General features: G+C 38.9%; 1 protein-coding gene across 1 annotated transcript in view; it reads left to right on the top strand.

The window, feature by feature from the left end:
• The first annotated feature begins 1,992 nt into the window (after nucleotides 1-1,992).
• Nucleotides 1,993-11,879, top strand: part of LOC109856757 (protein GDAP2 homolog) — a 26,694-nt gene continuing 16,807 nt past the window's right edge. The window contains exons 1-4 of the mRNA XM_020432383.1: nucleotides 1,993-2,345; nucleotides 10,752-10,937; nucleotides 11,065-11,207; nucleotides 11,344-11,476. Coding sequence (XP_020287972.1) covers nucleotides 10,756-10,937; nucleotides 11,065-11,207; nucleotides 11,344-11,476 — 458 coding nt within the window. The 5' untranslated portion in view covers nucleotides 1,993-2,345; nucleotides 10,752-10,755. The remainder of the gene's footprint in view (nucleotides 2,346-10,751; nucleotides 10,938-11,064; nucleotides 11,208-11,343; nucleotides 11,477-11,879) is intronic.

The raw sequence follows: 11,879 nt of genomic DNA, 5'->3' as shown, positions 1-11,879 counted from the left end.
TATGTGTTCGTACATATCTTGTTAAATTAGTTTTACTTGATTATTTCAGTAAAACAAGAGTGTAATTACATTTTAATTACAAAAATCGAGAATAAAATTTGAAATAAACAATAAACTGGGTAATTATTTAGAAAGCGGACTTCCTCACCGATTTTAATGAGCTTGAAATATGATGTTAAGGACGTTATTCTGAACAACTTTTCCCTATACATGTTACCGCCAGTCGGCTTTAGTTTTCGAGTTATAAACAAAAGAAGTTTCATAATTGAATACTAATTTTCCAACATTGTGTCGATTTCTTAAGTTAATATGTTTTTTGTGTAACACGTGTAGGCAGGGGGGGCTACCCCCTCGCAGTGGGAGGGGCTTCGCCCTTCCCTCCTGCTCCCCCCGTTAAGAAAAAAACGAAGAATTTAATTAACGAATACGACTTCCGATTACATTCACTTCATGTCAAAATTATCAAAAAAGTTTTACTCATTTCTATTGATATTAGTAACATAGATATGTAATAACATAAATTAACCATTGTGGAAATTTTGCGAGAGGGAATCCAGAAAGAAGAGTGTAGGTTAGGGTTAAGTTAGGTTTTGTAGGGGGGCGCAGCCCCCCTTGCATATACGCTTACAACGCGAACATAAAAAAAAATAATTTTGTGCAACAATTGATCTGAACTTGTGTTTGTTTCAACTCGAGTTTATTGGGATTATCACGCATCACGTTACGCATTGTAATATATACGTAAATGCAATGGACTTAACGTTCTAACATAAAAACGATTGGAGCTAGGTAAATGAATATCATAACCTTTTTTATAGAAAATCGAATTTCCTACATTTCTTGTTTGACAACTTTTCCCATAACGTGATTACTTTCAGAGATAATCGTAATATTTGTAATAAATTTGTAATAACCTACTTTTGTTTATAACTCGAAAACGAAAGCCGACCGGCGGTAACATGTATAGGGAAAAGTTGTTCAGAATAACGTCCTTAACAACATATTTCGATCTCATTGAAATCGGTGAGGAAGTCCGCTTTTTAAATAATTACTATAAACTATAAAAAAGTGAATATATAAAAAACTAAAAAAAAATTCGCACGAGTAGCTCCACAATTAAAAGTGTAAATAAACGGATATAAACAACAGTTTTTCGTTCAACATCGAAATGTCTACAGCGGATAAAGTAGTACCCGACACCGAGTATATAGTTTCAGTAGATAAACCACCACATGCTACTGATAAGTATTTCTGTAATCGGAAACTCTTTCGGTGAGAAAGAAGTTTCTCTCGCTTCGAAGCGTTCGGTATTTTATCGGCGAGATTCGAACCTCGCTTCACAAAGTTCGTGAAAACAAAAATGGATCTAGATAACACGTCGCGTGAGAAAATTATTGAAATTGTCGGCGTGGCATTTCTTCTTGTTACCGTCTCGATGAGTATTTCGATTCATTGATAAAAATCAAATAAGATCGAACTAGAATTTTATACGCCCCACATGTTCTATCAAATAAAAAATATAGTCTCTAAAAAACAACAAAAAAAATTCTTTTGTGACGTAAGTGACAGATCACGTGATTGGTTTATAAAAATATTTTTTTACGTAATATATTAAAACACATTTGTGTGTGTTCACATTCGTGTACGAGCGCAAATGTCGTCTCTCTCTCTCTCTCTCTTTTCAACAGTACACGGTACAATGAATCGACTCCGTTAAAGGGATTCCCCTTCCACGCGCCCTTTCAGCCGCTGTCCAATGCCGTTGGTCGGCCGGTTGTGGTAAACGGCGTAACAGCGTGTGGAAGGGGAAAGCTTTCTGTCCCTCTAACGGAACCGATTCATCGCGCGATGTTATACATCGCTGCGTTCCAGTCGGAAGCGTCTGACTTCAGGTACATACGAACGCGTACCTAGCGCCTAACATAGAAGACCCGCACGCGCGCTCCGTGGTGTCGCACTGCCGCCGTGTTGTACCGATCGGCTCCGGCCGACAAGGCCGTCTGTCAGTCAAGCGTTCGCGCACGAATGCGACGGTACGGTCGGTCGTCGTGGCGAGTTCATACTCGGCGCCGCGCTCACGAGATCAGCTCGAGGAAGCCTCAGAGCTGACGACGTTCCCGACGTGAAGAATCGAAGAGAATCCGTTCCTATATCTTTTTTTCTCAGATTCCTCGTCCGTCCTCGTCCTATCAGCTCGTTTTTTTCTCCGCTTTTCTCTAAACCGCCAGAAGACCAGGTGTTTCCTGTGTGAAGGTGTAACCGCTCGCGCGCGCCGGACACCAGGGACTGTGTGACCCGCTTACCGCGCGTTGTATTTCTCACAACGGTTAAGCGGACGGACAAAGGTGAGAATGCAAATTCGTCTACGTCGGAACAAAGGAAAAGGATCGTTTTTCTCGCTTCGAGGCGGGAGCGAGCGCAATTTTGGCGGGTATGCGAGTGTACGTGACCGCACACCGATTGCGGCGCAACAGTCTTTCGAGAGAGGACGAACATTTGACAGATCGGACAGCGCGATCGGATTGTGCGTCTCTCCTTCGAGAGAAAGAGAAGTGCGAAACCGGATCTCGCGAGAGTTCAAATCTCGTTTAGCTCAACGTCCATTTCCACAGTCATGCTCACTCTCATCGTGGAGCGATTCACACGCGCTCGGAATGACACGTAATTAACGCAGCTAAGATCGCGCTGTTGCGACGACGAGCGTTGAACGGAGGATTAAGCAATTGCCACGCAAGCCGATTGCGAGACGTTATTAAACAACACACAGGAAAGATTGCGGCGGAAGATTACCTTCAATTAAAAAAAAAAAAAAAAAAACGCTCAGTTTCAACAGAGATCTCTTCGATAAAAAAAAAAAAAAAACGTTTCGAAACAACGTCGCCCAGTTTGATTCGCCTCCCACGCGCACATCGCGTTTATACAAGTTTTCCTTGCACAATTCTGTATAAGAAAGAGAGATTGCGAATATCTTTCCTCTGAAATATATCGTAAGTCTTTCGTTTTTCTCTAGCGCGATAATTTTCGCGAAGGACGTGTTGTTTCTCGCGTCCGGAGTTTCGGCGACTTCGCACCTCCTCCAACGAAACTTGACATAATATACACGGCGGCGTTGTTCTCTTGATGTAAAAATGTTTGCTGCTGCCACGTATGTAAAATTGTTGTCCTCGGTTAAACGGAGGCTCGGAGGCTCTTCTTCATTACGGAAGGTCGAGAAGTCGATGCTCATCGACTGCTCGGCGGCGCGCGGCGCGGTGCGCGGCGACCTTGATCGCGCACATCGCTCGGTGGCACCGGTATGGAGGTACGCACGACCGACGCGCGCGTCGACGTCGATAATTCTCGCGACGTATATTCTCTCTCGCGTGTCTCTGTTCCTTTCGCGTCGGATAGATTTTTTCGAACGCCACTTTTTTGTAACAACGAGAGAGATTCGAAAGATTCCTCTCCCCCCCCCCCCGACTCTCTGTTGCTCGCAACTCCCCCCGAGCTCTCAACAGCTCGAGATTACATATATATCGAGCAATCTCTGCCCGCATAAATTTTCTCACTCGGAATTTCGAAATCTAATTGAGATAAAACTTAAAACGACAGACAGACCTCTGCTGTTTGCTCGGATTTGGAAAATTCCCACGCGCCGATGCGCTTCGCAGCTGTTGCTGATGATATCGCGAGATCTGAGGTCAGTGTGGTTGAAATTTGGAAAAAAAGAGACGATCGAACAATCGCAGAGACGTAATTGTGTAATATCGTACGGAAATATTTTTTTTTTTTTTAATGGAACCGATGAAACGTCACTACTTAAAGGTCGTGGTTTTTTCAAATCTTCACATTTTTATTATTGCTTGTGAAATTTCACATTTATATCTCGCGCAACGTTTTCTCTTCCTTCTCTCTTCTTCCCTCCGTTTCTCTCTCTCTCTCTCTTTCTCTTTCGGAGATGTTGTATATATTTCTAAACACGCGCGCGAACTATCGATGTGTCGCCGCGCTACGCGTCGTATCTATCGCAATGGAGGTCGCCATATCGATAATGTAGGTCATACATTTTCGGCCTTGCACATTTGGCGTCTAAACGTCGATAGATTCTCAAGCGCGTTTCCGTAGATTCCGATTCAACCGCCGTTTCCAGAGAGAGATCCATTGTTTCACACCGGAATATATGGACCGTTTATTTTGAAAGTGGTGTAAGTCCATTTTTGAAAAAAAAATGAGATATCACGTAATTCACAATTCATAATTGACAGATATGTTAACCTATAAGTTTCTCGAAACAAAAGAAAATGGACTTACACCACTTTCAAAATAAACGGTCCATATATTTTCGTCGGACGAAACGGGAAACGTAAAATTCGTTCGTCTCAAATCGCTTAAATTTCTCATGACAGAGTTGAATGTTTTCAAAAAACGAATCAATTGTCACTCTCGCAATTGTTATCTCGCGGTGAAACCATTTTTTCCGTTTTTTGTTTTTCCGTTTTTTGTTAAATTATCATCACAACATTCACCAAACTTGTTTGTCACTCGCAGAGACGGATCTTTTTGGGAAAAAAAAAATGAGGAGTTTTTTTCGCAATATTTTAATTCAATTAGGGGGGGGGGGGGTATTCGGGGTCTATCATATATGAGATTCAAAACTAGCATCCTATATGAATTTAAGAATTGAAATTTCAATTCGAAAAAATCACACGTGTGAAAACGTGAATTCACTTATATATGTATATACACATATAAGACATATTTTCCGCACAACATCCTGCAACATCCGGCTCTTTAGACTTATTTATTCATTTATTAAGTTTAATAGACTTCATGAGCCCGAGGAAGATCCTCAATTTAATATTGAAAAAAAAAAAATGTTTATTTTTCAGATAATTGTGTTATTCGTAAAAAAAAAAAAAAAAAAAGGATGTGAGACGGACCGTGAGAGCCAGTTGATTAGATCAAGCGCGCGTAGCGGCTAACGTTCACTTTGTATTATCCTACTCTGTACTACTAAAATTCGATATCCGATCGCCTCTAATAGAAATCCTCCGATTTAGGTCATACGTTCGTTCGGGCAATCACGACGGCGCGGGTCGTCGTCGTCGTCGCGGCCACAACGATATATAAGTCGGCCTAGAGTATTTGGAAAGCACTTATGGATGCTCATTTCAAACATTTGGAAATAGACAATCGTCTATCGCCGTATATATATTACATCATCATTGTCGTCGTCCCGACTATATTCCTCGTATTCCTATGCGCGCAATACGGTCATTGCTCGAATGCACGTTTTCCACTTGGCACTTGGTTCATTGTGCCAAGTCACCGCGGCGCTCTTTCATTTTATCGCAAGAAACACGCAGAAACGTTCTCGAACTGTTCGGTTTGATGTTTGAAGCCTTGATAGCGTTAATTGCGCGTTGATGCGGAACGCGAGCGCACACCTACGCGCGCCACATCCGAGTTTTCAAAGCGCTATATCTGCGAAGTTAGTTGGATATTGTTGATGTATTGACCCTAATCGCCGTTACCCGACAACGCGGCATTTAACGAGGGGATGATTAAAAACAAAGAAAAAGTTTGAAATAACCACGTTACTTTTCAACAAACTTGTTACGAACAACAAAAACGGTTAACAAAAAAAAAAGTAATTGTAAAATTAATATTAACTTCAATCAGAATGATTTTATTTTTTGTTGTAGCGAAATTTCCGATCGAAATTTATTATTTTATAAAGATTTGTTTTATTTCACTTTTCCAACAGTATGATTCGTTGCAACAAACATATGCGCGATAAAAACCAATCGACAATTGCAAACATTTGTATTTTTCGCATTTCCGAGAAGAGATCAATGCGTTAACGATTTGTCGATGTAATTGCGCACTCTCGTCAATAGCCGGTCCTCGGAACGATTTGTCATGCGGGGAAATGACGTCATGTGTCACTGAATACGTTATTGTCCGATGCAATTCTACGTCGTAAGTTCTTACGTTGTCGCTTCGAGCCAGGAATAATAAAATGTCACAAAATGAAGATGGGAATTTTAAAAAACGTTCAACTTTCACCTCCTATATTGTAAGCATGAATGAAACAATCGAGAGAGAGACCAAGATCGAGACGTCAAATTAGATCGGAACGGAAGAAGGAGAATTACCAGTGGGAAAACAATTCGAGTTTTTTCGGACATACTCTCACCCTCGCTCCTCCACTCCGTTGTCCGCTATATAAGACGGAGTGGAAAGTCGATACTTCTCCTAATAATTGATTATCATCGATCCGCATAAACATCGACTGGCTGTTTTCTCGCGCGCGTACGCCCATTCGAGATGATGAAGAAACGACGAAAGAAATGTGAATATTTATTTTGCGTCATCCGGTTTGAGTCATCGTGCGATATGATAAAGCTTCTTCGTCGTTCACGGCCACAGATATACATTCTAGAATGTAATTTCGAAGTCGAAGAAGAAGTGGAATACAACAAATGTGTTATTGTGTTTTGCGCGAGGCACAAACAAGCGATGCGACGAATCGCACACCGTGATGTCATTTTCACTCATGAATTTGAGCAAAAGACAAATTCTGTTGGCTGTTCGTCGTTGCAACGTCAGAGACGATAAAATGAAAAGTGATTTCTCATTTCCGACACAAATATATTAGGTCTACCGGAAAGTTCTGTCCGTTTTTGGAATAAAACAAAACACAAATTTTTCCAAATTTTTCCAAATTTTTCAAAAATGGGATATACAAATTGCCCTCACTCTGGCAAGAAATCATTAATATATAATAATGGCAATTATATTATTTAATAAAGTTTATTGACAGTAAGAAAAATTTTTATTTTGTTTTATTTCAAAAACGGACAGAACTTTCCGGTAGACCTAATATATTTGTCGGAAATGAGAAATCACTTTTCATTTTCTCGTCTCTGACGTTGCAACGACGAACAGCCAACAAGAATTGTCTTTTGCCTAATATATTAGGTCTACCAGAAAGTTCTATCCGTTTTTGGAATAAAACAAAATACAAATTTTTCCAAATTTTTCAAAAATGGGATATACAAATTGCCCTCACGCTGGCAAGAAATCATTAATAATAATGGCAATTATATTATTTAATAAAGTTTATTGACGGTAAGAAAAATTTGTATTTTGTTTTATTCCAAAAACAGACAGAACTTTCCGGTAGACCTAATATATTTGTCGGAAATGAGAAATCACTTTTCATTTTCTCGTCTCTGATATTGCAATGACGAACAGCCAACAAGAATTGTCTTTTGTCTAATATATTAGGTCTACCGGAAAGTTCTGTCTGTTTTTGGAATAAAACAAAATACAAATTTTTCCAAATTTTTCAATCCTATCTTCCGAATATGGTCCGAAATGGTTTGCTGAGCTGAATTAAGCGATCTTTTCTGCGATCTCCGATGTTGTCAGAAAAGGATCTTGCTCCAACATGGTCTTAAATTTGGAAAAAAATTTGTATTTTGTTTTATTCCAAAAACGGACAGAACTTTCCGGTAGACCTAATAATATATTAGTGTTTTCCTCATATTCGCCATTTGCATATTTATTCGCAACAAAAGGTTTTATTGTTTTCCTGCCGAATCGAAACGTGAAAATGATCGCGTGTGTGCGCGTCCGTTTTTTTTTTGTTTTTGTTTTTGCAACAAAATTCTATGATTTTCCGGCAAAAAAAGCGCTCTTTGTGAAAACATCCATCGATTACGTCAATATCCAGCGATTTATATTTGATTCTTTTTTTTTTCCTAGTCTTTTCACTTCGCTAGCGACTATGCACGCGCACAAAGGATTCGTTTGGAAGCCCCTGATGCTAACGGAATATGTAACACAACGAAGGCGCGGAAAGGCTTCTCGTCGCCAGGCGCATCATCGGCGCATTTGTCCGAGGTTGTGTATCAATCGCGAGATCGAAGCCCCGTGCCGTTACTTATAGCATTTTAAGGACGTTCTCCGACTACAGTGGTTAGCAACCTAAATACAGTGGTTAGCAACCTAAAATATCTCTTCTCACGAGTAAGTTTGTGCTGCTGTAACAAAGTTAAGTTGAGCTATTCAGCACTGCTAAGACTCGCTTACTCCGCGCAGAAGTTCAAAAATAGCTGCGGTACACAGCGCACATAAATCCAGCAAAACAAAAAAAAACCCCTCCCAAAAAAAACAAAAAAAAGCTACAGTTTGAAAACAAGGGTTGCTCGCCGTATTATTCAAAATCGTATTTTAATTAAGACACTCTCCGCTACCGCATACTTGTTTTTAAAAAAAAATCCTACAAAAATTGTCGTCAGTAACTTTAAAAAACCCCACTTCACAAAGGCTCGGCATAGGAAATCCATGTTAAAAATTGAAACTTAAATCTTCCATATTTTGGAATTTAACATTGCCACCCCTATTATCCAAAAAGGCTACGTGTAAATAAGATCGTAAACTATGTATATCGCAAATTTAAAGAAAATCCTAGGAAGATCAATAATTCGGAGAACGTCCTTAAGTGACGATTCAGTTTTGCGGCTGTGCAGCTCGCTCGCAAACGCATTTCGTGTGCGTTTTCTTGTGGACGCGATGTTATCTCTATTTTCTCGCATGTCGAGCGACTTTGACCCTTTATCACGCGACGGCCTCTCTCTCTCTCTCTCTCTTTCTCTCTCTCTCTTTCTCTCTCTCTCCGGGAAAGTTATTAGACGATAAGGTCGTTAAACGGATATCTCTTCCCGTTTATTACTCGCTTCCGTAACTTTGTGCGTCGTATAATCGCGATGCCATACATCGCCGCCGGTGTAACTCTCCGCTACGTTACTCTCCGATCGCGTTACCTTCCAAGTAATAATGAGATAACGCCGATGCTATTTATAGCAACGTCGCGAAGAATCATCGATAATAGCGAAACCGATTCGCGAATAGTTGACGAAGCCAGATCGAGCGAAAATTAATAACTCGGGTTGTCACAGGGTTCCGAAATCGCGTTGTTTCACGCGTCGGAGCGCACAACGCGCTCTATCTTCGAAATAACAATATCTCGCCGGTTCGAAGACATATCGAATATATACATATATATATATATCAAAATGACGATACGCGAATCCCCGCAATAGTTGCCGAGTGTTTTTAGTCGTATCTCGTCTGAATAAACACGAGCAATTGATTCGCGCGCAAATGCGCAGTATCGATTGCTCGTTCGGGGCAAGTGTGTGTGCGAAGCTGTTTATGAAACTCGAACATTTGTCAAGTGTGTATTACGTAAATAATAAAAGTTATCTTATCAAATTAGCCCGTTTATACTCTCGACACTTACGCGCTTTACTTATATTCGAACTTATTTTTAATCCGCGAAAAAATCGATCGATCACTTTTTTTTTTTTTTTTAATTCAAAAGTTGATACTTTAATTGATCATTACGGATTCTTGAAAGAAGTGCCGACCAAACCAAAGATTAATTCAAATGAAATCGTAAAATTGCTTCGAACAAATCGCAAGAAAAAAAAAACTACAAACTGTACAACTTTTTGGATATCAAGTTTTGTCGACATTTTTTCAACGCGCGAGTGTGCAAATTATTCTCACACAAATGTGAATGCGTTCGGCTGTTACGTAAGGTCGACGATCCTGTGCTTTTAATGGGTTTGTCAGGACGTAAGATCCGCTCGAAGCCAGACGGCGCCAGTCTCTCGGCTCCTTGCCATTACCGACAGCGCGTATATTCTGTGTTGTGTGTCGTATACGATACACAGACGCATACTTTCAAACAGTTCGATCGCTACCAAGCGATGTAATATAAAAACCGAAACATCATTAAGGTTAAACAAAGAAGACAAAAAATAAAAGAGCACGGAAGAATATGCAATCGATATTAGTAAATCCTATTACATCACGTGGCAATATGAATATTTTTTTTAGCGATAAATAAAACTTTCGAAAAAAAACGTTACACGCTTAAACTTAGAAAAATTAAATAAACATTTTTATCAGATATTTTTGTAGAATAGAATATTATACAAAAAAAAATAAAATAAAATATATATAAAAATAAAATATATATAAAATATATAATAAAAAATAATATAATATTATATATATTTATTATATATAATATTATATTATATATAAATCCAACATGGTCTTAAATTTTTGGAAAAATTTGTATTTTGTTTTATTCCAAAAACGGACAGAACTTTCCCCGGTAGACCTAATATATATAATATATATATAATAAAATATATATTTTAAAGATGAGAGTGTTTTATTTATTTATTTATTTTTTTGTAAAATACGTTTCTCGCAATAATTTCACGCTGGCAAAATTGCGTGTATTGCCAGTTAAGTTGAGCGTATTGCATCATGTACTACACGAACTCCCTTTTCGGGTCAACAACCGCGCTGCGTATGACGCACGTTAGACAGAAATGAGGTTAGGTTAGGTTAGGTTAGGGATTGAAACAGCTGATAGGGAAACAAAGGAATATGCTGCCGCTACCTTCCATTAAATATTAGAGAGTAGATACAGCTTGTCAATCAATAAACACACGAACGCAATTATTTTTCAAAACAAGAAAATATGCGCGATATTCAATATTTGAATCGAGAGCTCAGAATTTTCTTTCTGTTATTCTTGCAGATTTTTTTTATATAAATAAAACAACATATTTGATTTCCACATGTTTCCTCGTTCTCTTCTTTTGAACATTCCGTTCGCACGAACGAATTTCTTTATTTCGCAAATGTGCACATTTTATGCGTACGACGTGAATTTCCAGCTGAATGAGGCTGATGGAACCTTTGGGTGTCGCCGAGGACATTGTGGAGCCGGCTGCGTTGAAACGATGGGCCGACTATCCAATTCAACATCGGTTCACGGATTACGAATCGGTCCGAGAAACGGCGCATCACGCTATAAGTCCCTTTCCTTGTCAGTCGTCACTTAACAACAAGCTCGCGTTATGGTAAGACATTTATGTAAGACATTTGTTTAATTACGTTATTAAGTAATGGAGTAAAAGTACCGTCGGTTTTGACATCACTTCAAATTTCACGTGTACGTGTTAAAATTGTAAAAATTTTGTTTCACAGGGCTGGAGATATCTCGATATTGCAAGTAGACGCGGTAGTAAATCCTACCAACGAGACGATGGATGATAACAGTCCTATGTGCCAAAGAATATTTAGCCGAGCTGGTTCTGCGCTTAAAATGGAAATATATAACGAAATAAAAGGTTCGCATCAATATGGATGATATACTCTGCAATATGAGCGTAGTACATATATATATTTATATTTGTGCAACTGTCTCGCGACAATCGTCGTTTGAATATAATTTCAATTTCATCAAACTATATATTCGCGTTGCAGAATGCAGAACCGGCGAAGTAAGAATTACACAGGGTCATGGATTACCTGCTCGTTTTATTATTCATACTGTTGGACCAGTTTATAACGTCAAGTATCAAACCGCTGCGCAAAACACATTACATTGTTGCTATAGGTAACTCGAACGTATATTTACACACAAATATAAGCGCTTGTCTTGCGAAGAAAATCGAAATCTTTACACTTCAGAGACGTAGTATTATCTCTACGAGCCACAGTGTGTCACTAAAATACGCATAAACAAAATTGCATAGTTTTATTTAAAAAATATACAAATATAAGTTATAGACAAATATAAAGAATTTGTGAATTTTCAACAATTATGACTTAAGGCTCGTTGAAATTAATAACAAGAAATATATTAAGGCCTTACGAGCCATTCCCAGGATGTTGAGCGGAAACTGTACGTATATATATATATATCAATTCTTAAATTCATACGGGATGCTGGATTTGCATCTCACATATGAGAGACCCCGGATACCCCCCTAACTAATTTTTAAAATATTGCGAAAAAA

Source organism: Pseudomyrmex gracilis, unplaced genomic scaffold (assembly GCF_002006095.1).
Source record: "Pseudomyrmex gracilis isolate BER0280 unplaced genomic scaffold, ASM200609v1 scaffold_133, whole genome shotgun sequence".
Taxonomy (NCBI): Eukaryota; Metazoa; Arthropoda; class Insecta; order Hymenoptera; family Formicidae; genus Pseudomyrmex; species Pseudomyrmex gracilis.
The sequence above is the reverse complement of the archived record's forward strand: the minus strand, read 5'-3'. Positions and strand labels throughout refer to the sequence as shown.